Source organism: Tenrec ecaudatus, chromosome 2, assembly GCF_050624435.1.
Source record: "Tenrec ecaudatus isolate mTenEca1 chromosome 2, mTenEca1.hap1, whole genome shotgun sequence".
NCBI lineage: Eukaryota > Metazoa > Chordata > Mammalia > Afrosoricida > Tenrecidae > Tenrec > Tenrec ecaudatus.
The window spans coordinates 173,166,399-173,194,316 of record NC_134531.1 but is presented as its reverse complement, the minus strand read 5'-3'; the positions used below and the strand labels follow the sequence as shown (position 1 = coordinate 173,194,316).

Below are 27,918 nucleotides of genomic sequence, written 5' to 3'. Positions count from 1 at the left end.
GCTGAAAATGGGCTAATTTGAGGAGAGTGTTTTAAAGGGGCTAATTTACAAAGAGACTGTACAGTGCCCTCTTCTTCCCAGGGACAGGATCTGCAGGTTTCCATTATGTTTCGTCCCTAATCTCCAGAGAGGAGGAATTGTCCGTGGAACTTGGATGAAGAGCAAATATGGTTTCCTGCAGATGAAACCCTCCGGAGCCTCCATCACTAAAATGTTACTCCCTTCACTTCTTCTAACCCTTGCCGTTTTGCCCATTGGTCAAGTTCAACCTGAAGTGGATCAGGAGCCCATATGTTGAAGTGCAGTATAGACTCTAAGAGTAGTCTTTAGATCTGAAGGAGAAAAACATGCTATTAAAATGTTTTCACTTTGAACGATGATGGCAGATTATATATATGCTGCTAAAGCTAGTGTTGCAGTGACTGTGAGGACCATGATGAACCCCGGGTCACCTTGAGAAGAATGGGAGTTCCAGGAGGCTTCAGTGTGCTTGTGCAACCTGTACATGGATCGAGAGACAGTTGTGCGAACAGAACAGGGGAAAATGCATGTTTAAAATGAGGAAAAATACTGCACGGTTTCAAAGTCAGGGTTGTATCCTCTTGCCATACTTGTTCGAGCTGCGTGCTGACAAAATCATCAGAGAAGGCGGATTGTATGAAGAAGAGTGTGGCATCAGGTTGGAGGAGAACATATGGACACTCTGTGGTGTGCAGGTGACACACTTTTCTTGCTGAAAGTGAGGACGGATTGAAGCACTTGCTGATGAAGATCGAGGATTGAGGCCTTTGGTATAAGTTGCAACGCAATGTAAGGAAGACCAAAATCTTCACAACCGAACCAGTAGTTTACATCTTGATAACTGTTTTAAATTGTCAAGAATTTTGTCTTACACGGAACCACAATCAATGCTCATGGAAGCAACAGTCAGGAGATAAAAAGATGTATTGCATTAGGTAAATCTTCTGCATTAAACCTCTTTAGAGTATTGAAGAGCAAAGATTTTTTGTTGAGAACTAAAATGTGCCTAACCCAAGCCATAGTATTCTCCATTGCTTCATGTGCATGTGAAAGTTGGACATTGAATAAGGAAGATTTAAAAGAATCGATGCATTTCAATTGTAGTGCTAGAGAAGATTGTTGAAAATACCACGAACTACTACAAGAAACAAGCACTTAGAAGAAGTAAGGCCAGAGGGCTCCTTAGAAGCAAGCATGGCAAGACCTCGTCCAACATACTTTGGACATGTTGTCAGGAAAGAACAGTCCCTGGAGAAGGACATCATGAGATAAGTCATAAGAACAAGTGTGAGAATGGTGCAGGACTATGCAGTGTTTTACTCTGTTGTCGTGGGGTCGCTATGGGTGGGAACCGACTCAATGTCAACTAACAACAACAACAATAGAGTTCAATACCTGGATTGTTTCCCAACAAAACATGGCTGAACATATCTCCATGATCATTGAGCAGCTGCAGGGAAGTTTCAGTAATACATTTTTATTAGTTTGGTTACAGTGTCTTCAAATAGAGGTTCAATCAAAACATTGACTTCCAAGAGGGGTCAGATGGACCAGTTAAATTCCAGGCAGAGAAGACAGGTTAGAAAGTTATGAAGACTTTTGGGAGATTCCAAAGCACATTCATAGTGATTTATTATGAAGAATTTTCTATTGAAAAATGAATTAGTAGGATAAAAAGGACAGGAAAATTCTATTAGGGAATTGGTCTCCGAATCATGACAATGCACTTACTCATTATTTGAAGGTAGTAATGGTTTTCTTACAGGAATTTAGTTGGGAAACCTTATCCCATTGGCTCTATAACTCTGATATTGCTCATTAGAGGTCTTTTTATCCCCTAAACTCAAAGAATACTGAAAAGGAACACAGTCTAACTCCTTCAAGGACATCAATTTCTTTTTTGATGTGGTAGAAATAGAAGGCCACATCATTCTTCCGGGGAGGATTAGAGAGATGAAAACACTCACTTCAGATGTGTATTGAACTAGGTGGTAGATTTACATTATTAAGAGTTTTTTCCCCTTAACTTCTATGATTTAGTATTTTTTACTTATATTGGAATATTTGGACAGAATGGAAGTACACCCAGCAGAGGCAATGACCCTGTCTCCACTGGCTAAGTTAAATCAATACCTGTGAGCTATTGCCATATATTTTTGTAAAAATAAATAAATGCTGTAACATATAAACTCATCAACCTTTTCTGTTCCAGAATACTATAAATCTAATGTTTCTTGAAACAAAGAAACTATTTCGATACATTTCAAAGAATGCAATAAAAAGTCGTTGCCATTCTGTAATGCTGTTTAAAACAGTGTGGGAAGAAAATCACCATTGTTAAAACCAGAGTCATGGCTAAACATTGTTCCATCTGTAGGGGGCTTTGATTTAATTAAATTTCTTATAGCTGACTTACATCAGATTTGGGTTGATGGATTTTGATTCAAGAAGAGGATCATTACATTATATTTTCAGGCATTCATTCATCCATTAATGCATAACTTAGAAAAAAACGAGTATATTCTCCTTCTGGAGGAAAGCAAAGGATTTTTAGGTGAGACCCCACAAGACTGCAACATGGAGAACAATGGCAAATAAGGACTACCTACAGAATAATAAAGGCCTAGATGAATATGTCCATATTTGTTGACATTTTTCCCGTGCTAATATTTTTCTCTGGATTGAGACTATATGGCCACAAAATGAGGCTCTGTTAGCTTTTGCTCTGTGGCTTCCACATGCTATTATTTAAGAAAAGATCTTTCATGACAATGACTGCATCTGGAGCTGGGACATCGGCTTTAATGGTAGCAGTAACTTGGGGAAGGATAAGATTCCAGAAAATCAAAAAGTCGCCGAAGGCCAAACAGCTGCACAAGAGCACAAATAGCTCTAATCTGAGATGCACAATTTATCAAATGGGAACATGATTGCTAGCAATCTTACTTTTTTTAGTGATTACCAAGTTGAGTGTAGTAGTGCATGTGACTCTTTATGAGGACTTCTAAAGAGCGTTTTAAGACAATTATGTGTGATAGGCTACTGGAGAACTCACATGAGTTTCAGAGATTTTAATTTAAGCAGTGGCCTCTTCAGAGATAAATCAAGAGCACAGGATGGTGAAAAATGCTGAGGGAGACTTTCAATCAAGGGAGAATATTAAGTGGGACTCCTTGGGGAGAGGCCTGTATTTGCTTGTCTGGGGTGGTCTAATCTACATAATTGACTAAAACAGAATGAACAGCTGTGAAATACAGCATTTGAATTTGTGGGTAAAACAAAATTATAAAATATACAGGGTCACAGTAGATGTAATGTATTTTCATAGGATTATAGACATTCCAAGCTCATTTGGAGTACACAAATTTGACCAATTTTCCATAGATGCTGAAGGACGTTTTCAAGGTTAACTAAATCTAGTCAGTTATGGCACGGAACACTGGTTAATAAATGGACAATGGAGTTTGACTTCTTGGATTCGAATTCTAGCTCCATCACTTACTAAGTATGGTCTTAGGGGAAATCATTCTACCTTCCATTAGCACATCGGTCAAATGAGAATAACAATGGATCCAACTCATATGAGTATCTTAAGGATTAAATGATAGAATGAATGAATTTCAGGAATGCTCATTCATGTCTGAAACTAGTAGATAGAGAATGCAGGTGGCCCATTAATATTAATTATGTTTATTGTTAGTGAGAATGCTAGAATCAATGTCACTTAATGTCTGTAAAACTCTTCTACTTGCTCTCCAAGAAGGAAGAGAATGTGCTAAACAAGCAATGGATTTCTTGCTCCAACTCAACTGGTTGTAAAACGCAAATATAATGTTACGTCTTCTTCAAAATGTGAAGACAAAATAATGGAAGTACTTTTGAGAAAAAAGACTCAGATGATTTCTTTAAAACTTTTGATAATCAATGATTAAGTTAGTTAGGCTGATATTACCTGGAGCTGAAGCTTTTTACTTAGGTTATTTTGTAAATGAAATCAACTGTTGAGTTGATTCTGACTCATAGGGGTCCCACATAGGATTTTCAAGTCTGGAAGTCTTTATAGGAACAGAATCTCTCTTGCTTCCACGAAGTGGCTGGTGGTTCAAACTGTTGGGTATAGTAGATACTGCCACCAGGGCTCTGATAGAACTGGCTAAAGCTATATTGTTATATTGATAAATATTAATGCTAAAGAGTTCCTTAATAATTTGATATTGTGGTATATTGTGTTTAAAGTACATAAATGTACGTTTTGATCAAATTAAAAATCCACTGTGAAAGATGTTGGATACAGTTTTATTCAAGACTTCTTATTTTTTTGCTTTCCTTCCTTTTCTCCCGCTTTGTTCCCAGAAATTATAGGGATTCTCTTCTTATCTATCTACATTTAAAAAATTTTTAAATTTTAGTTTGGGTAAAATCTACAGAGCAAATAGTTTTTCATTCATCATTTTCTACACGTATGTTGCTGCAGCCCCCTCCATGCAAATGTTACTTTTTCCCTGGCTTCTCATTTCTAATCCTGCCTTCTTTCTATTTTTTGAGCTTTATTCTGGGTCAGATGGTACCTTTTAATAGTGTATGGTTCACTGTACCGAGGAGCCCATTCCTCTCAGGTGTTAACGTTCATTTTATGCCTGTCTGCTGTTGGGCTGAAAGTTGATGCAGGAGTGGGTTCCACGCTTTAGGGGTATCGAAGGGTCACCGTCTCAAGATTCGAGTACCCTAAATAGAATCTTTTGTATGCTTTTGAAGTTTGTTTTAATTTTTTCTCTCTCTACCTATAACTTCATTATGTAATTCCAAATCAGAGTAGTTTACACTGGTAGCAGGTCTCTGTGAACTAGAATCTGGGGCTCATAAAATCCATTAATTTTATGACTGTGACTCAAGTCATTTTTGACAATTACTCAAGTAATTAACTTTCTTCACTCTATTTCGCTATTCCATATTCATCTCTTGTACCTTGGGCATGTTGTCAGGCGAGATCAGTCCCTGGAGAAGAACACTAGGCTTGATAAAGTTGAAGGTAGCAGAAAGGAGGAAGGCCCTCCGTATGATGGAGTGAACGGTAGCTCTAACAGTGCGCTCAGGTATAAAAGCAGTTGTGAGCATGGTGTGGACCTGGTAGTGTTTTGTTCTGTTGTATACAGGGTTGCTATGCACTGAAATGAACTAGATGGCACCTAACAATATTATTTGCTTTGAAGGGGAGGCACCAGCAGTTGGCTCTTAGATGGCAGATCAAAAGATTTAAAGTTTCCTAAAACTCTGGCTAGACCAGAGCATGTACATGGGTACAGATAAGAGCTGAAAACACAGGGAATATAGGACACAGGGAATAACTCCCCAGGACCAATATTTAGAGTGGCCATACCAGGAGGAAAAGGGGAAGGTGGGGGGAGAAAGGTGGAACCAATCACAATGACCTATCTATAACCCCCTCCCAGGGGGATGGGCAGCAGACAAGGGGGTTGGGGAAGACATCAGACAGTGCACGACATGAAAAAAATAATAAAAAAATTAAATTATCAAGGACTTATGAGAGTGGGAGGGAGGGGGAGGGAGGGTAAAAAAATGGGGAGCTTATACCAAGGGCTCAAGTAGAAAGAAAATGCTTTGAAAACGATGATGGCAACATTTGTACGAATGTGCTTGACACAATGGATGGATGTATGGATTGTGATAAGAGTTGCATGAGTCCCCAATAAAATGATTTAAAAAAATTAAGTTTCTACTACTTACCAAGGTAGGATGTAGAACTGAGCTTATCAGAGCAAGCATCCAATGGAAGGTTCTTTCCTTGTTCAGAAGAAAAACAAAGCAGAAGTCGAACTTACTGTGTAAGCAAATTAATTTATTAGAGAGAGATGCACCTTGCAAGGGGAAACAAAAAGAGACTGCGAAAGGAGCTTAGATGTTTAGGACATTGTGTTTATTCCTGAAAACTCAAAACACACTCACAATTATCCAGTGGATCCTGACTCACCGTGAGGCTAGAAGACAGACTAGGACTTCCCCACAGAATTTCGGAGACTGAAAATCTTTCTGGAAGTAGAAAGACTCATCTTTTCCCCCAGGTGCAACTGTTAGTTTCCAACTACACACCTTGTGGTTTCCAGCTCAGCAAGCAACTCGCTATGGTCCCAGGACTCCTACTTATTCATGAAAGCAGGTGGGGGATTCTGGGAATTAAGTTCATATGGGTGGAGTTATGCCAATTGGGTATAAACACAATAGATACTCAAAACCATGGCAGTAGCAAATAGGTTTTGGTGGGGTGTCATCCCGTATTATGGGATGGGGCACATGTGACAGGTGGTCGGGTTCTTAGGTTTGAAGTGTTCTACTCAGACGTTCCCTGCTCTTGTGTTCAATTTGTGCTCAGAAGTACCCGTCTTCTCCGGTTTTTGTGTCCAATCTGAGGCAACCAAATGCTGACAGCTGCAGGGAAAGGGAGTAGAGCTTAAAAGTGCAGTATTCTAACAGGGGGGAAATATACGTAAACCGGTGTAATATATAACACGTTTAAAGTGAATTGGGTCCTGGGGAAATTACTTTAAATCACCTCACCTTGTGATATGAGAGTGGAAAAACCCAGCATCCTTCCTAACCAGTCAGAGAATATTTCAAAAGCAGTTTTTCCCCCTCTGGAATAATTGGATTATTATTTATATAAACAAATCAAGCAAAGTTAAAAGCTCAAGGAACTTTTCCTATAACCTCTGGAAGTCTAAAAAGTGTCTCACTCGTGTAGCATAAGATTTGGCATACATTGAAGCTACTGAAACTCCTCTTGAAAAATCTGTTGGATGCTCTAAGGTTTGTCATGTTGATTATGATTTTGAATTATTTCATATTGACTGAGACTCAAAAACATCCATTATTTCCTAATATTGTCGATTGCCTCCAAACCTGGATTGTTACTGCAGCATCATTAAATCTTAGGTAATGGTACAATTAAATTCCTGGCACAGTCTGGTACAAAATACTGGCTTAGCTCTTCTTGTTAGGTTTCTGGATGGTTTACTCAGTGCTGGAATCATTCATGTGGCAGAAGCACTTTTGTAAGCCCAAGAAACTTTTATGAAAGGGACGTTTCGGGTAATAGTCTCAGATAATAAACACTATCCTTGGAAAGTGTGCAAGGCCGCATGGGGGGGCGGGGGAGGGTTGGGAAAATTCACAACTGAAATGGTCACTTCAGGGAGCTTGAAAAGCCACATGGAAACTGGCCATTTGGAGGATTCCACAGAACCAAAAGAGGAGTCCCTGTACCTAAAAAAGGGAGAGTGCCAGGCAATAAGGAGAGACCCTCTCCCTAACCCGCAGGAGAGCACCTGAAAGAGACAAACCTTCCCTCAGGCTGTGATGTTTATCACCTCCTAGCCCCACCTGAGCAGGGGTGGAGGGCGTGGTTGAGAGTATTGGTCCATCTTAGTGGCTGCTTTCAGGTGCACCTGTGACATAATGTCGCCAGAGCCCAGTGTGTGTTCAGGTTGGCACTCACCTGTGCCTAGGTGACGTTAGTCTGTGCATGCCCAGCCCGGGATTTTCCCACAGGTTTCTAATGTGTGCCTGACCCCCCTGCAACCCCTTTTATTATGGCATGACCAGCCAATTTTTGTTTAGGGTAAGCATTCGGTGGATGCCCCCTATTCCCCTCATCTTTCTACCTTTATTATTATATTATTATAGAGTAGTCAACAAGTATTATATTATTGATTTTATAGCCTAACCTATAGTAACTGCTATTGGCTCTGCTATGTAGTCAGTGTTCTTGTGCTTTGTCCACATGTTATGTCCTAAATCAGTTTGGGATCATGGTGGTTGATGTCTAAGGAATGAGTCTATCCCAAGATCTCTTTACTCAGTCAGAAAATTGGTATATCCCAACGGTAATCTTCATCATGCAGTGGCATTCAGCTCCAGAAGCCCACATTATGCTGTTAAAGAGAGATGATTTGCATATGTAAATCGGGTGCATCTGGAGTCATCTTTGGCTTTTTCCTTTCATTGAGAGTAGAGCTGTCTCCATATTTTTCAAAATGGTCTCAGAATTTAATTAGCATACCTACATAATTGCTTAATAGACCCATTTTAAAGAATTCTAGCAGTGGCATTGAGCACTTTGAGATTCATTAAGGGCGTTCATCAGGATTGGAAGAAAGGAAAACTCACTGAGTGTGCTTGCATTGAAGCTAGAAGGTGAACTTGGTTACAATTCAAAAAGTCCCCAAAGAACAATATATGTAGGTGCTTATCTCTGGGATTTTCTGAGTAAGGCTCATTCAGGGGCCAAAATCATTCTTCTGTAAAAATGATTTTGACGTTTGAATTAACTTGTGATATTGTTTACCTATGATAAATCAGTCACTTAATATAGGGACTGCTTTAAATATTCAAATTTAGAATACTTATGGTCAGAATATTTCTTGCTTTATTAATTATTTTTATTTTATCTTGGGTTTTTGACATTTTTTCAAGGAACTGGCACAATGCTTAAGATGTACACATGACAAAAATAGATGTGCTCCTTGATAGTACCTGAGAAAGATGAAGATGGGATATGCCCACCTCTCTACTTCATCCTTTAATCCATAAAGTAGTCTTCCATGTACACATGTACACATAGGTAATTTTTTGCATATTTGTGTATTAGGATACTCTTTTGTCCATGTTATATATCTTCCTTGATTATAATACAAATGTGTGGGTTGTCTACTTTTCTTAATGTATAAAAATACATACACTAATTAGTAAATGGCTTTTGGCAAAATGAATTATCATTATTTCCACTCATTATTAAAACTCAAAACCCACTGCCACCATAGAGTGGATTTCAACTCACAGCAACTCTCTGTAGGAGGTCAAGACTATAAATCTTAATGGGAATAGGCAGCCTCATATTTCTCCAGAGGAGTGGGATGGTGGATTTGAACCCAATACCTTATTCATAGCACCACCAGAACTACTTTATTTACTAAGCACTGGTCGTGTTGCCTATATCAAAGTGGTAGATAATTTTATAAGCAATACATTGCTTTCTATCTTTATCTTCTCATGGCAAACTGGTCAACAAGCTAACCAATGTCTTCTGTCTTAGTTTTACAGTTCAGAATTCCAAATGAATTATTTGGATTTCAAAGTTTTTGCTTTAGTTCAGATACTTACCAGTGCTTTGTAAATACTAACTAGAAAACATCTATAATTTTGAAGTTTTTATGAAGTAAATTAAAGCATTAAAAATAGTAAAACAATCATGAAAATAGCGTGTTACTGATGAGAGGAAAATGGTTTACTCCACCGTATTTCATAAACAGGAAGGTAGGTGCCTTCATTCCTCCTGCAATGGCATTGGCTAATTTCTCTGTCGTCTTCAAAGCACTGGTGCACAGATAGGGGTTCCTTATGATATGTGTTGACAGAAACACGCCTGTAGTTGTGATGGGAAACTTCATCTCAATTACAAAGTCAGACCTTCTGTCCACGTCTTTCTTCTCTTTGATCACATGTGCACACTTGTACATTTCATGTGCTTTGTGTCCCTTCTATAGAATGAAATTAGTTTCTTCTAATTTCTAGGACAGGGATTATTTTTAGTGCACTATAAAAATAGCAGATATGCTTGGAGCCGATGTTCTGTTCCTAATTTTACCTTCTTTGGAAAGTGGTCCTACATAAGACACTTCTCCTTATCTTCTTGGCAAGTCAGATTGTATTTATGTGTCTGAAATATCATCAGTGGGAAGGTGAGGAATTAAGGAATTCTCATTTTTTTTATCCTGAATAAAGAGTTAAAGAGGAATGCCAATTTTCATTTTTTAAGATAATAGTGTTTGATAATTCCCATCTAAAGCAGAAACAATCAATTAAAAATGCTGGTACTGTTTTTGTAACTAAATTGATTGGAATTATTTAGTGTTAAAATTTAAAAAACTAACCACTTCTAAGGAACCTTAAAACTTTTTAAAAGGAAATTGAAAAAAATTTTAAAGAAATATTTCAACAATATAATCCTTCAAATTAAATATGCATATATACCTACCCAAAGCACTGCTTTCCTGCTTATAATTTCATGTGATATACAAGGGTGTACCCAGATAAAAAGTGGAATCCTTTTTTTTCATAGATTTGTATTTAAAACAACCTTATCATATTCAAAGTACTCTCCATTACACCTTAATGCATTTGCCAAACCTGTGATTCCATTCTTGGAAACATTTTTCAAACTCATCTGTTTGGATGGCTGACAGCACCTCCCTTGTCTTTTTCCTTCACATCTTCAATCACTGCCTTTTCATGTCCCTCTTCATTTGTGGAAACCAAAAAAAGTTAGAGTGAGGTCATATGAATAAGGTGTGTGGGGCAAGAGAGACATTGCCCAAAACTGAAATGGCTGTGTGAGCAGGTACATTGTCAAGCTGGCAAAACTAGACCCCACCCGCCACAGATCAAGCCATTTACATTGAACACTTGCTACACCATCTTCTCAGAAACTCTAAAATAGCTTAACAGTCTGACTTGGAGAATGATCTCCAAATGCACCCCGGAGCTGACATCTTCACCCGTTCACGAAGTTGATGGATGTCCAGAGTCAGGTTTGTCATCAACTAACATTTTACCTCTTTTGAAATGAGAAACACACCTGTACACTTGAGTTTTTCCCATAGTGCTGTCCTTCTAAGCTATGTTCAGCATCACAACCGTTTCTGCGGGTGGCATTTTTAGCAAACAGGAAATATTTCACAACTGCATGTTGTTCTCTTAAGTTGGCCATCACGCACAAAAAAAAGAGGTTTTAGTGAAACTGCTGTCATGAAAATCCACTGTGCCCACAGAGAACCTTCCTAGGCAACACCACTGACTGCACTAACCCAGAGCAAGTTGTAGGATGCCCTGGCAGCAGGAAAATGTGTACTCTGCTAGCTATGCCTGCTAGGCAAAATGGGGTTTGGTGGGGCAAGCAAGTGGACAAATATCCTGGGCAAGTGACAAACACTCCAAGAACCACATTGCGAAAAACCAAGCCGCCCCTTCCTCTCCTTCCAAACCCAGATGCAGTAGGCTAACCATTGCAGATGACATCGGACATTGGTGCTTAGTCCCAGCTTTGCAGACAGCCACATCACAGTGGAAAATTCCCCAGCTACTCCCTCCCCAAGACCTGGGCTTAAAAAACTCTTCACCTCTCACCCGGAATGCAGGACTTCACAGGCCACCAACTAGGGACCCGTGAACCTTGCCCAGGAGCTCTGAAATAACCCTTTGAAACTATTTCCTGCCTTTTCCCTTTGCCTTCCTTTACCAAAAATACTTTACATCAGCCAGTGGAGCTTTTTAACATTTTGGGGGGCATACCCTCTCATATATATTACTTAGTAAATATTTAATTTCCCTCCATTAACAGAGAAGTATAAGGGTAATCTAATGGGGATAAGTTTGTTTCTTGATAAAAGAGTAAAAATAACAAATAAAACCTGCCAATCTGTAGGAGAGTGCCAGAAACTGGTCATGACAATATCGAATTACTTACGCAGAACTAATTAATTAATTAATTAACTAATTAGATACAGCAGAAAGGCTGTATGTTGCATTAGAGCTCTGACAGAATCCACACAAGAACACACAGCTGCCATGAGGTCACTATGTGTAGCTTGCTGCAGTGGGGCCAGTGCTCACTCATAGTGCCCCCGGTGGGTTTCTGAGGATTTGCTTAGGGGAGTAGAAAGCCCAGTCTTTCTCCCTCTGAACTGCTGATGACTTTGAAATGCCAACCATGTGGATCTGGATCTCAGCTCAGCGCATACCCACTACACGTCAGGGTAGAAGACTAGTAGAAGAAGGGTAGAAGACTGATTTGTTGGCTGTTATTCTCATGGGCGTTGATTGTGAATCAAATAAAATGAAATTGTTGATGATGCCAATTATTTTCTCTAATTATCACAATGTTATTTACTTGACCAATTATATATTTTTTCATATTGAGATATAATTCATATTGAATGATATAATCTTTGTTCTTCATCAGTCAATGTTTCAGGAAGTAATATTTACTATCTGCATGGTACAGATTGTTAATGAGTTTTCCCTTAATTCCGCTGCCCCAATTTCTTTCATATAGTCCAATTTTTCAGAGTTTTTATTAACCATACACTGTGAATAAGTATGGTGAAATTGTATATTCCTACTGGATATCTTTTTTAATTAAAAATCATTCATTATCTACTTGTTGTGCTTGAACAACTATCTCTTGAACTATGTACAGGTTCCATGTGAGCACACTTGAGCATTCTGAAATTTCCCACGTTTTACAGTGCTGTACATAATTTATTATAGTTTGCACAACTTAACCACGCAGCACAAGCACATGTTCTCTACTTTTAGTCAAGATCCTTCTTTTTCAATAGTATTAGTTCTTGAACTCCTAAATGGTGGAGAGTTAATCTTTTTGGTTCAATGAGTGTTTATCCATTCCATTTTTAAATGCTTCCTATACTTTTCAATATTTTGCCACACTCTTGAGTATTTCAATTTGAAGTTTGGCAGTTTTCTTCATTTCTTCCCACTGGAGAAATGTGGAATATGTTCTGCCATTTCAATTTTCTAACTCCATGTCTGCACATTTCATTCTAAGACTTACTTTGTCCTTTCACTGTCTTTGGAATCATCTCTTTAACTTTGTTGGGGGAAATTCTTAACTTTTGAAATCAGCTCTTTATTGTTTCTCCTCTTTGCTTTAGCTACTCGATATTAAGGGCAAGTTTAAGAGTTTGCACTAATAGACATTTTAGTCTTTGCTTTCATCTCTATCTTTTTAATGGTCTCTTGTCTTTCATGTGTCATTTCTTGATGTAATTGCATAATATTGGGTCTTCAGCCATTGCTGTTCAGTTTATCAAATTTACTCTTGAGATAATTTCTAACTTCATGTGGTGTATACTCAAAGTATTACTTTAGCTTTCATGGATTAATTTTAATTTCCTCGGCTTTACCTTTAAGGAACATGTGAACAGTTAATGGTGTATCCCACAGACAGTCCCTGGCCTAGTGCTGACTGATTATATTGAGCTTGTCCACCATACTTGATTTGATTTTTGTATATTTTCCCCCTCCAGCAAGGCCTAAAAGTACATAGGCATCATTTATGTTGTTGAAAAATTATATTTGAACTGCATCCATCATTTGTCTTGCCAAATTATATCAGTATTATTTCTCATCTCCAACATTATTTCTGTAAAGAGAGCCATACATCCAACCTCTGATCCTTCCTCTTTGTTTTCAACATTTGCATCCAGTCCCATGAATATGTTTTGATTGCATGTTTGATCAATTTCAGACTGCAGTAGATGGTAAGCTATTTCAGTTTATTCATCCCTGACTACTGGTTGGTGCCTAAACATAAACAGCATTCATATAAACTCGTCTTCCTTGTATGCATGTAACTATTTTTCTATCTCTGACTGCATTGTACTTGAGGATTGGTCTTGAAATGTTCTTGTGGAAGATGACCGTGATGTTGTTATTCCTCTTCAATTTGTCACTCCTTATCAGATCAGACCATGTAATTGTCGACTTCTCAAGAGCCGACACCAGTTCATTTCAGTTCACAGATTCTTAGATTATCCATCTTTATGTACAAAAGTTTAATTTTGATTATTTTCAATTATCCTAGATCTATACTTTATATCTTCTACATTTTGATTATTAATGAATATTTGTGGCTGAAGATCTCACTAACTTTGCTATATCTGAGCCATTAAGATGACATATTTCAATAGCCAGCTCTTTCCCTCCCATATTTTGAGTATCTTCTTGCCCAAGTGTCTTATTTTTTCACTATATCAGGTAGTATATTGCTCCAATTCATAAGGTCAATTTTATTTTTGGTTATAGATTGCTACAGGCCATTCACTGTAGTCTGTCCTACTTTTGAAGTTTCACAGAAGCTGTCTACCATGAGTGACCCTGATGTTATATAAAACATCAGTGACATAGTTCACAGCAGTGTAGCAACTCTAAAGCCACCATAGTACGCCAGATAGACAGACGGGCAGGCAAGTGGTGGCATACACAGTTATATCATGTTTTAATTAGAGCTTGCACTAAATTGGAAACTTCTTGATCCCAAGGTTTGTTCTCTTTATTACTTAAATTTTAATTTTTCTGACTGCAGCATAGATATACTAATTATAAATCTCATTACTATTTGTCTCCTAGGATTACAACCACAGCTGCCTGCATGATGGACCTAAGGCGGTACCCACTGGATGAACAAAACTGTACCCTGGAAATTGAAAGCTGTAAGTTAAGTCATTTGAAGAGTCTGGCTAATTTATGGTCAATTTTTTCCTAAAGTCCCTATTAAGATTATCTTTAGGCAATGCATCCTACTCTGGTTTATGTTCAGCTCATAGGTCCTACAAATTTTCTGTTCGCACCTGAAGCTGGCTACTGGAAGTATACAAAGTATCTTTCTTGAATGATGTTGTCACCCTTGAAGTCCATTTCCTTATCCCTGGGAAAGATGCCTTAGAGGGGAAATTTTCTATTAGTAAAAGGAAAATAGTAAGAATCTAGAAAGAAACTCAGGGTCTGCTCCAGGCTTTTACCATTATGTAACTTGTACACTTAGCTGCATTAACTTATCCAGAGAGCTGGAGAGGCAGGAAATCCCAAGGTGACCAATTGCCTCTGCATCCAGTCAACTTTATTTCTATGTAATTATAAAGCAGGCTTTCTAACTTGGTTAAGCCATTTATAAACTATAAATTGGTATAATGTGTTTTGGTTGTTGTTTATTTGTTTCATTGGAATATCTTTATTGGATCTCATGTTTTATCAAGATACATTGTGTAAAGCCAGGTGGTGAACAATTTGTGCATGCAAATCTTCTTTGTGCTGAAGTGTGTAACAGTATTGGTGCTTTTCCAGATCTCGCTTAGGGTATGATCATAATACAGTCACCTGCCTTGTATGGAAGGCTAACGTGGTCATTTAGAGGTCACACAGGGAGACCGTTTGAAGTGGAATTGTATTTTTGTAACTCTTTGTCCATATCTTGCAATACTATTTTATACTTCAACACACCAAACAACTGGCAGCTGATGATCTTCTGCCCAGCATTCTGGATAGTGAGGAACTTGACTGTCTGCCTTGAAGACATATCAGCCTATGTCTAGCAGTGGCAAGCAGATTTGTACCACTTATTTGAGCAGAAATACGGCATTTATGACACATTCGTGTCTTGTTTGTAATTTCCACTTATAGTACTAGGAGATAATTAAAGTTATATGCATTTGTTAGAGACATAGTTCTAAATCATCATTATGGAATTATTTAATGTACCTTATAGAACTGTTGAATCATATTGGACTATAGGGTTTTGATTATTATTTTCATATAAATATATTTGGAATAACTTTTCATTTTCTTAGCTATGGTACAGATATTTTTGTTTCATTTTGTTTTTCATGCAGTTGCTTTGTAGGAGGAAGAGAGTTCTTATAAAAAGTGACTTGTCCAATGGGGACCGGTGCTTTCCGAACTTTGATGTTCCACTGTATAATTTAAGACCACTAGGAAAACTCAAAGATGTAGCTACTTTTATAACTTTTTAAATGATTTTAATCATTTTATTAGGGGCTCATGCAACTCTTATCACAATCCATACATACATCAATTGTGTAAAGCACATTTGTACATTCATTACCCTCATCATTCTCAAAATATTTGCTCTCCACCTAAACCCCTGGTATCAGCTCCTCATTTCTCCCCTCCCTCCCTCCCTGCTCCCACCTCCTTCATGAACTCATGATAATTTGTAAATTATTATTTTGTCATATCTTACCCTGTCCGACGTCCCCCTTCACCCACTTTTCTGTTGTCCATCACCCAGGAAGGAGGTTATAATCTTTGTAATCAGTTCCCCATTTCCAACCCAACCTATCTCTACACTCCCAGTATTGCCACTCACACTACTGGTCCTGAAGGGATCTTCCATCCTGGACCCTTTGCATTTCCAGTTCCTATCTGTGCCAGTGTACATCCTCTGGTCTAGCCAGACTTGTAAGGTAGAATTGGGATCATGATAGTGGGGGGGGTGAGGAAGCATTTAGGAACTAGAGGAAAGTTGTATGTTTCATCATTGCTACATTGTACGCTGGTCTCCTCCCTGAGACCTTTCTGTAAGGGGATGTGAGTGGCCTATAAATGGGCTTTGGGTCTCCACTCTACATTTCCCCCCTCATTCACTATGATAAGATTTTTTGTTCTGATGATGCCTGATACCTGATCCCTTCCAGATCTCGTGATTGCACAGGCTGCTGTGCTTCTTCCATGTGGGCTTTGTTGCTTCGAGTTAGGTGGCAGCTTGTTTATCTTCAAGCCTTTAAGACCCCAGATGCTATATCTTTTGATAGTTGGGCAGCATCAGCTTTCTTCACCACATTTGATTATTCACCTGCTTTGTCTTCAGCAGTTGTGTTGGGAGGGTGAGCATCAGAGAATGCCATTATAAGTGAAAATTGATTGCTTGGTATATTATAGACATCTAATAAATAGCAACTTAAGCAATTAATAATAATTGTTACTGCATTAACTCATTTTAATCATAAATTTAAAGTTCCCTATGTCTGAAGGTTTGTCTTTATGGTGTCTCATAAAGACCTATGGAGATTATTTTACTATTAGGTTGCTATTTGTAAGGTTAATAGTTTAAAATCTTCACCCTCTCTTTGGAAAAAGATTGTATATAATCTCTTCCCATATAGATATACAGTTTGGGAAAGTCTATAGAGATTTTCTATGAAAAATTGATTCAATGCAAGGTTTGGTTTGATAGGATAACATTTAAGAAAACCGACCAAGAAAAGAGCCATAGCATAGCATTTCCTTTTCCATTCTTTGAAGATATTACTCTGGCCCTTGGTTGCCCTTCCACTCAGTCTCTGCAGTGCTGCTACTCCCTCATAGAATGCCTCCCCAGCTGTGCTTCCTGTGTAACAAGCAACTTCATTCATTTTACTTCTGCTGAGAGAAAAGAAAAGCAAAGCCAGCTTCAAAGTCCGAGGAGAGGAACCACGTGCTCTTTGATAGCGCTCCTTGAGGAAAGACAGCTCACTTACAAAGATGATCTGAACACATGCATAATGATAATTTGCACACATCAAAGAAGATGATTGAATATTTAAGCTGGCCAATGAAGACAAGTGGCACCTCATGTCCGTTTAACACTTCTATGATATATGTAACAAAATGTGACTGGTGGTATGTGAGAGCGTTTTGGCTCAGGTACCCCTTCTTCTTAGAAACAGTCCCCTTAGTCTAGCAAAGAAGAACATATAAATGTAGTTACCATTATCTTTCTGATTTCCATTTTGGATATTATATAGTGGTAAAAGATTTGTAATTCATTTGTTGATGGTATAAAGGCTCTCTTTTCTTTATTTGCTAATTTGACTGTAAACCATCCACATTCAAGAAGGCAGTCAAGACAGATATATTTCAACTGCTTGAGTTATTGAATCCTAATACTCTACTACAGAAAGCAAGTATATTTTGGAGTCATGTTATACACTGACTGGTAAGTAGTTCAGTAGATGTACATGCAATATTTTAAAGAACTGAGCCGGTGTGTGTCGTGTTCCCGCCACATTCAAGATGAAAACCAATAGCAAAATGAAATATATTAATTGCCTGAAAAATATATACAACACAGGAAGCAATGATCAAAAAAGATATATCAGTATGATTTAGCTTTTGAATATTGGCATATTTCTTCAGTTCCTCAAGCTAACTAAACTGGCCATTTAGTTTATGTCACCTTTGGCTTCTCACTTGTATGATATAGTGATAACACTTTAGCAAAAATTAAAAAAACAAATTTAAGTCCATTGCCATTGAGTTGATTCTGACACAGAGCAACCCTATTGGACAGAGTAAAACTGCTACAGAGTGTTCTTAAAACTTTAAATCCTCATTGGAGCAGGCAGTCTCATCTTCCTTCTGTGGAACAACTGATATATTTTAATTGTCAATTTTGCAGTAGCAGCCCAATACTTAACCCATGACACCAGCAGGATTCCTGGCCATTCCCTGTAGGTAGTAAGAAAATAAACATATATGAATTTTCCATAAGAAGCAACTGTTATCGTTGTAGTGTGATCATCATGAGATTACACCTGGTATATTGATTTCATTTACCATTCATCACATTTGAAAGTGGGATTTAGCAATCACAGTAACCAAAATGTGACTGGTACGTGACGTGAACTGTGGATATGGAGATTGCGGCTACTCACAGAAGAATGCAAGGGACACACATGTGGAGGAAGGGCAACAGTTTTGGAGTGGTGTTTCTTGAATAAAGTAATGATTTGCAAATAAATGCGCAGTGTTCTCTTTCAAGAAGGCAGCAGACTATTTGTGATCTAAGTATAAAATTAGGCTAACGTGAAAGATGCCAAAAGGCAATTTTTGACTGAAAAGTTCACAGAGGTTGCAGCAGGTTAAGAAATGATGAGTTGCCTTATTATTTTAAAACTTTTTCTGGGGGTAAATCCTTGTACTGGGAAACTGATGGAATTAGACGATCTGAGCATTTGCAGGTTGATAGCCATTTGGCACCTGCAAAACTATGCCACGTTTTAGTTAAAGGACAATTAGGCAAGCACTGGTTTGTGTGAGGACATTGATCTCATATGAATATCCCTCAGGGAGCAATACTACTTAGGGGAAGATGAAAATCGTATCTCTGCCAATATGTGAAGCGGAATAATGGGTGTTTTGCTGATGTCTGTTGTTATTTAGCTAGCATTTTTCTTTTCTTTTCTAAGAGTCTCCATAAAGGACGGTATCCTACAGACATGTGTCTGTGAGGGAGAGGACAGTGGTCCCGACTTTTTCCTCTCTCTAAATAAACTCAGTGCTTGAGGCTTTTCCTTAAGACTCCAAGATTCTGCAAAACAAAATAGTGTGTGCATGTCAGTCTGTGTGAATGCAGGAGCAGGGGTGCATTGCTCGTTTTAAATAATGAAACCTCCAAGTATTTGGGGGGATTCTTGAATTAATTTGAATTCCAAAATAAATTTTTGAAAATCCAGTGAGGCTTAGTTATAATTATTGAGAGAAAAACAAAGAGAATTGCAAATGCATCATGGTGTCACTGCATACTAATTGAGCTTGCATCTCAATATTTTATCTTGATTTTTATCCAGTGTTGTCAAAGTGGGAGATTTTTCTTACCATCCTGGATGGGTGAAGATACATGGTTGGAAGCAGATTTTCATTTAACAAGTACAAGCAATAGTCCTTCCTGATTGTAAATAAGTGATAGAATGTTTAAAATCTTTGGTATCACAGGCAGATATAATTTGTGACCAGGATCCATGTCTGTACCTTAAAACTTTCTGTATTTCAATCTTTAAAAATTAATGTTTTGAATACACAAATGGGCTTCTTAAAGTTCATGAAAAATATGATTATCTTTAAATTTCATTTTTCACAAATGTTTTAAAGGCCTTCCATATATGGTGCATCCTAAGATCGAGTGTAAAGAATAAAAACGGCGAACCCTTTCAACATAAATGTTCTTGTTTTGCTTTTTCAAATAAGGAGATATCTTATTTTTTGTACTTGAGTTTTTCTCAGGCTACTAATATTTTCTTTATTTTGAATAAAATGTTCTTATTAAGTGTTTTATTTTAAAAATAATTTCTGAGACCATTCACTTTCTCAAAACTCCCCTATTCTTTGGTTATACATTTCTTCATGTTTACTTGTTCTATTTTGAATGAATGAATTTTCAGGTTTTAGAACTCAGCTACTTTACATATTCTCTTCTGTTTTCTTCATCTTTCTACTTCCTTAAGGATACTATTTATATTTATCTCCGTCCAACTTTTTCTTAAAGATTTTTTTAACTCTCTGCTGGCTTTAGTAGATAATCCTTATTTCTAATTAAAAAGGACAAATATCAGAACCAGTGGCTAACTTAAGTCTTTCAAACTAAGCAGATTTCTCTAACACTTTCATGATTGTTCCCAAAGTCAACCTCTTTTCTGAATAGAGTAGCATAGGAGAAAAATTGAGCAAGCTGACCAGTCAGCTTCCTGTTATAGGGACCTGAATGGAGAAACCCTATGGGGATCCCTCAGAGGTAAGCAAAACTTCATCTGAGGTTAGACTCTCAATATTATTTTGAAATTATTTCATTATTTCATTTAAGGGGAGTGACAGTGGTTTGTTTGGGTCCCCCCCCCTCTTTGTTGACTTGGGCAGGCCTATTTGGAATCTAACTTTCTCTTCAGTCTAATATTAATCTAGGAACATGGGCAGCCTCCAGAGATTGTAAGATTCACTATCAGAATAAGAATAATATCATTTTATTTCAAATGTACTTCCCATCTGCTGCTAATCTTGATTACAGAAATAATAAAAATGGAAGGAAACTTATAAGTTCATTAGATTTGGGACATATTGTCCTTTTCTTATTTGCAATGAAATCTTTTATTTTATTCCTACATGAAGCAGAGTCCATCAAGTTGTGAAATTAGTATCTCAAAAGTGAAAATCTGATTTTTTGGTCCATTTCCTTCAACACACCAATAGGTTGAGATGGTATGCAAAGGATGCAGCATATGAAGCACATGTGTGTATCATAGTAATTTCTGACATTAGGGTAGATGCGGGTAGACTATGTTATCCTGGTAGTGATCAGTACTTCCACATGAATCCACAGTTATCTTTTGGAATCCACAGTTTTAGGTAGTTTTTTTTTTTGGAGGGGGGGGAGAAATCTTCAGAGGTGGCTATAATCCACTATTAAATACTTATGTTAACATAAATAATATGCAAGCAATCACAAGGAAACTGATTCCCGTGTGGTTTCTTAAAAGCCAGGGATTTTCTTAATGAGCCCTGAAGTCCTTCAGGATATGAAATGTTGAAATAATTGTGTATACTTACCTTTGTAAGGTTGATGGCTTCCTTTGTATATATTCCTAATGCTAAATTCAAAGGTCCTGCTTTGAAATTGCCAATTAGTTTAAGAAATATAGTATAGGCCCTTGCTGCAAAACAAATTCAGTGGCAAATCTTAGGTTACGAGGGGGAGAGGGTTCTGGGAGTACAAACTTGTTTACTTGGTTTTCCTTTAGGCTCAGGAGAGGTGCCAACAATGCGTCATCCTGCAAAAGCTGTCTTTTCTTGGCTGAGCTTCACTTTGTACTTGATCCTAATTAAGTGAAAATACCACATTTGTGGCATTCTTAGCACTTGAGTGAAGGCTGGGGAGCACTTTGTGAAACCTGATGTGAGCATCATGAGCCAGAGGCGTAAATACACCTACAGACCTACCCTGAGGCGTTTCCAGAAGATGCCTGCTGTTTCCCGTTGATGGCTGCGGCCCAGTGAACTGCAACCTAGACGGACTCTTCCGAGATCCTGAGTCGGGCTCACTGTTACCTTTGAAGAGATTTTTCTTTTAGGAACTTTTCAATAATGCTGATTAGTTTTTGCAAATCAAATACCATCATGATAGCTTCAGAACTCTGTGTTTCTCTGAGACCCTCTCGCTTGAGGCTGACACCGTAATCATTATGCTTCAGGATCTCCATCATCATCAAGTTTATCAGTAGTGAAGTAGTGACTATGATTTAGTAAGTACCTTTTTGTGATAAACACTTCAGTGGATATACAGACCTGACCTCACTAATTACTCCCAAGAGATCAGGTATTAATGTTATTTCTGGAATGCCTGGGGGGTAAAATAGTTTACATAGACATGATTGGAATCACGCTTAGGCACCTCAGGAGAAAGAACTGACAATGGATTTCCAAAACATCATCCAATAAGCACAGTAGAGCAAAATTCTATCCTGACACTTATGGATGACCTCAAGTCAGAGTCAATTCAATGGCAACTCTTTTTAAAATAGCACCTGAACTTTGCAAAATGAGGATGTGTAGCCTTAGAGAAGGTGTATGATTCACATTCGACCATGCAATTTGGAACATATGGATATTTATTAAGGTTTAGCTGAAGGGAAAATTACCCACTCTAGGAAGTTTAAGCAAAAAGGGACTTGAACAGCATTCTGGGGAGGACTGAAGATTGATTATTTAGATATTGCTCTTAAAACATAGTCCAGACCTGCCTTGGCCAAGACAGCACCTGATGCTCCTGCTGTGAAAGGCAGCCACCTGCTCTAATTACAGGATCCAAACCCACAATTCCTTGCATACTATTTGCATAGAAAACTAATGCTGTACTGCTCACGACATTCAGTTCTGAATTCAAGTTTTCAACAAGTACATGTGATTGAAAGAGCCTGTGCCACGTTTGAAACCTTAGACAAAACCGAGTCTGCTCAATATGGATTTTAGTGATTTCATTATCAGTGTCAATGAATGGTCAAGTCATGTCTCTTACCATTGTGCATATGGTTTTATTCACTAATATTACTTATCTCTGATTAACATGCAGTTTTTTCAACATAAAGGTGCCTGGGTGACATAAGTAATGTATGCACTTCTAAAATTCGGCAGTTTGAACTTACCTGGCAGTGCTGGGGAACACTGACCTGGGGTCTCCTTCTGTAAAGACCAGGACCACAAAAACCCAGTGAACTAGATATGTAGTATATGTGGTTAGCTTCAATCAGACTTGACTTGGACTCACAGGCAATGGATTTGGATGTGTGTTTTGGATTTTATGTTAAAAAGTATGCTGCCTTTTCTAATGTTGTACTTGTCTACTTTTACCAACTAAGTTAGATGCCAATATTAGTGAATGAGTTACTCTTTTAGCCCTATGTTTCAACACTCTTTGGAGAATTGTGTATTATATGTAAGAGAGCCCACATCTCATATAAGAAGTTGAAACTCTTTCAAACACTCTTGCAACTAGAAGGTAAACACAAAACAGGGTCACCACCAATCATGTACCCTTGATTTGGAAATGCATGATCTAGAACCACTGGCCACTGCACCCGTGGGATAGTCGTCTAACATATAGCCTAAGAAAGCGCATCCATGGCAATGATAAGACGGACTTTGCAGAGATGGTTGTAGTGTTGGACGAGTGGCATCATCCGGTGGCTCATACAAGGGGTGTCAACAATGAAAATTGTAGCATCTTTGCCTGCAGCAGGCATTCACTACTGATAACCAGTTTTGCCACATAATTTTGGATACTGATTCTTACTACATCGTCACCCAACCTGGAGCTCTGACGGTCTAACCAGTGTTCATTATCAGTTAAGCAGATGATCTTCTTATTCAATTTGGCCCAATTCAAGTTATGTAGTTTGCAGCTGAGAAACTTGCCTGATAAGGACCTTGAAAGAAGAAACCTGTCTTAGATTGTCTTTTAGTTCCCACAGTGCTTGTAGATTACATATATTTCAGAAATATTTGACATATTCATTCATGTATTATACCTATTTGTTGATTTAGCTTCTCTCAAAACAAAAGATAGTACTACAGGCTCTTTTTGTAAATGCCCCTGTGCTTATATGTCTCACAAACACATTGTCATCCAACTCAGAGTGACCCAGAGGTAGAACTCGCTCTGTGTGTCTCTGAGACTGTAACACTTTGAGAGAGTAGTAATCTTTATCTCTCCTGAAATGTGCAATCATCTCCCATTTAATAACATTTAATAAAAATTCCAGGCTCATATGGCTTCATATTTGAATTCTACCAAATATTTAAGAAAATAAAATTTTAATGAGATTTAGACAAACATTTTCAGAAAATAGAGGAGAGGAACCACATTTCAAGTCATTTTAGAGGCCAGAATAATCCTAATACCAATTTCATATAAATATATTGCCAGTAAAGAACATTCCAGTTTAAGACCCCTCATGAGGATAATTTCTAAACATTCCTTAAATAATATTAATATGGCATATCCAGCAACATATAAGTATGACAAAACACCACGTCCCACTGGGGTTTATTTCATGAGTATATATTTTGTCATCAACCAAAATCATCAAAATTACTAAAAATATCCTCATGTAATCTACCATATCAACATAATGAAAAAGAATAAATAGGTCTTCACACTGAAAGGACTATTCTTTCTCCATCTCTCAGTAAAACTAGGAAGGACGGCAGCTGATAGTTGGAATCTTCCTTGTGAAAGATATCCTTTAAATTCTGTTGAATTACATGCATTGTAAAACAAAAGAAGCAAAATTATTCAATTCAATCCCAGTCTGTAATGTATTTTTCTCATTTGGGGCCAACAACCTGTCTGATTAAGCAATCAATTTAATTCTGTTTAGACTTAAATAATACACTATGTCAGACACTTAAGTATAACTAAAATCCTACAGAATATAAAACCAGAATAAATATTCACTTTGAAAGTGGATAAAGGGGGCATTTGAAATCAATTAATCTAACAGATTAAGTAGCTTTATTTAGTGAGAAATCAATACTTTTGAAAAATAAATTTCCTTTTTATCAGAAAAAATATCCTGAGAAAATATATGTGTGAGTTTGAATTTTATTAGGACATCATACCATTAATAGTTCAGTCACATCAAGCAATGTACATGCTCTACCACAATCCGTTGCAAATTTTCTTTCTTTCTATACATTTTGATAGCAAATCCCAATTACCCCCTCTCTATCCTTTGATATACCCCACACTAACAATTAGTCTAGTCTTAACCTATGAACAGAGGATGGGGCAGTGGTATAGATTACACATGCAGAAGATGTGTTCTTTTGGATCTACCTTTCCAATTTCCACATTAATTTATTAGTTATTATTCCCTTAAATAAAAGCCATCCAAATGGTCAATAATATGAAGATAACACCAACGAATGATCTGTAGGGTTAATTTTACAAGGCTTTTTAAAGGGCTTAAGGAGTGCATTCAACTCAATGCTAACAAAACAGAATGCAATTTTGTGTTCGTCAACTCACTTAATCCTTATAAGTGTCTTCTGTGGATACAATATTGTACCGATTTTACAGATGGAGAGACTGTGATTAAAATAACTTAAGACACATGTCTTGATGTGGGAAGATTATAATTTTAATCTCAAGATACCAACGTCACATCCAATCATTTGCTCATGCTTTTCATGATTATTCACATAGTTAACTATAATAACAATAAAGTTTAATAACAGAACTGAAAACTGAAGTTATATTCAATTGAACAAATATTTACTACTATCTTACTGGGTTTTGTAAGCTTTGCAAATAATTGAGAGAAAGTTTGCAAAGGGGAAAAATTAAAGAAAAACAACAAAAACTCTTTCAAGGATCATATGCTGATGCTTTACTGGCAAAGGGGACTTGCATTTCCCTTTTTAACCCCCTCCCTCATCTGAAAATCTGAGGCAAGGAGAATGCTCTTTAGGGTGTTCAGAAATAAGAAGATATAATATGTTTAGACCTCCTACTAGGAAATGCATGACCGTTCTTGAGCCAGGACAGAACGTCAGCCTCCAGTCATGTATCTGAATGTGAAAGCCCACCAGCCAGATCCTACATCAGCAGTGAGGGATAGACGCTATTGGGAATCAATGTCGTCTTCTGCTTCTTACAGGACTTGTTGACGTCATTAGTTTTCGAGGCTTCACATATGATCTCTCGAGGTTTTGGTGTTACATATGTGTACATAGATGTTTGTGTATAGATCTTAGAAGTAATACCCAAAGTATAATATACTCCATAGGAAGCTGTTGTTACGCACTTCTCTTTGACATCCTTCCCCAAGGCTTGCCATTCTATTCATGCTTGAAAATGTCCAAGTCATGCTAGAAAAATGAATTTTAACATATTATATCCATGCAAATGACATTGAATCAATGAGAATAATCTCTTGTTTGCTGCAAAGTAGACTCCTGTAGGGTAGGAGGAAGTCTTGATTCTTTGGTCTAGTTATTTTTTTAGCTAAAATCCAGGAAAGGAGGGCATCATAACAGAAAAGTGTCTTTTGAGTTTCTTTAATTTATTACCTCCTGATCCCTTTGCCTATGTAATATTTTTCCTTTTTTTCTCTGTCTTGTCTTTTCTGTTTAGTTAACTAATATTTATTATTTGATTCTAAAGTCAGACTTCATTTCTTCCCAAAGGCTTCCCTGACTTTTCTCTACCAAAATATCTAAGTACCATATTTTCTAGGAGCTATTACATTATAATATGTATTTCTTTGATTATTTTACTCATGTCTGATTTTCTTTCCTGACTATGAGCTCCACGGGGTTAAGTATTCATCATTATGTCCAAAGTGCGTAGCGCAAATCACCATGATAAATCCCAGGATTACATACTGAAGAAGAAGAGATGAATGGTTAGATGGATCATGCAGGTCAGCCGAAGCTATGTAAATTTATTTCTTGCTATATTAAATTATCCCCATTCTGTTTTGTATTAAAACATGGACCATTAATATTTCACTAAACTAAGCAAGAAACAAAAAGAAGGGAATATGGAACTCCTGTGTTGTCCAATGTGAGTAGTCTTACAGAAGGATATCCCTTCATAAGGAAGATTCCAGCTATCAGCTGCCATCCTTCCTAACTGTACTGAGAGATGGAGAAAGAATAGTCCTTTCAGTGTGAAGACCTATTTATTCTTTTTCATTATGTTGATATGGTCGATTACATGAGGATATTTTTAGTAAATTTGATCATTTTGGTTGTTAACAAAAATGTATACTCATGAAATAAATCCTAGTGGGACATGATCTCTTTCCATACTTATATGTTGCTGGATATGCTACATTAATATTATTTAAGGAATGTTCGGAAATTATCCTCATGAGGGGTCTTAAACTGGAATGTTCTTTACTGGCAGTGTATTTATATGAAATTGGTATTAGGATTATTCTAGCCTCAAAAATGACTTGAAATGTGGTTCCCCTCCCCTATTTTCTGAAAATGTTTGTCTAAATCTCATTAACATTTTATTTTCTTAAATATTTGGTAGACTTCTAATATGAAGCCATATAAACCCGGATTTTTCATTAAATTTTATCAAATGGGAAATGTTTTTATTAAATTCAATACCTTTAATGTTTACTAAAACCACTTCAGAGCTTCTGTTATAACATACTATGTACATTTTTATCTGGCTTGTTTGTAAAATACCTTGAATAATATACATAACCCTGATGCATGCACATCAACTCATTGACATACCTTTGTTGCATGAAATTGTTCAGTTAACTATGCCAGTTTCATCAAGTTGATTCCTATTATGATGTTCACTTGTTTATCAAATTAGAACTGTGCCCCATAGGGATTTCAGCGGCTACATTGAAGTAAGTCATGAAACCATGGTATCCAGTGCCTCTGGTTGGACCCAAACCTCCAGGTTTTTATTTAGAAGATAAGTGGGTTGATCGTTTGTATAGCTAAGGAGTTCTTTGACATGTCTTCCCTAGACTTTGTAAATGAGCTCATAGTGAACGATGAACCCTTGATTTAGAGCTTTTTTCCTGTTGATTCTTGTCCTTGAAAATCCGACAGAGCAGAATTTTCCATTACAATTGCAGTCGTGTTCTATGGGTCAATAGCTGCTATCTTTTTAAGGAGGGAGAAAATGGAACATGTTTATTTAAGTTCTTGCATAAACAAAGAAGATAGAAGACATATTTAATGTTTGGTCCCTGTTTTTCTCTTTGGAAATGATTCCACATTATATAGTCTTTGTAACTGTGATATTATGTTTTATATGCCATAGGAGAATTCAGATTTTTCAATTTAAGTGAAACATGACTTATTCTGCTCTTTGGAAAGATTTCACATTCTGCTTATTCATACTCCCACTCCGTAATCTTAGAGAGTTAGCTCAGTGATTAAAGCAACTAAATGGAGTAGTTTTGTAAAGAGCACAATCTAATAACACTTCTTTATTATGTGACA

At 37.2% G+C, this 27,918-nt stretch overlaps 1 protein-coding gene across 3 annotated transcripts in view; it reads left to right on the top strand.

Annotated features, from left to right (window-relative positions):
• The window catches only part of GABRB2 (gamma-aminobutyric acid type A receptor subunit beta2), a 272,105-nt gene that overhangs the window by 124,038 nt on the left and 120,149 nt on the right, over window positions 1-27,918 (top strand). For all 3 annotated transcript variants that reach the window (XM_075543185.1, XM_075543183.1, XM_075543184.1), the window contains exon 5: window positions 14,242-14,324. In XM_075543185.1, coding sequence (XP_075399300.1) covers window positions 14,242-14,324 — 83 coding nt within the window. The remainder of the gene's footprint in view (window positions 1-14,241; window positions 14,325-27,918) is intronic.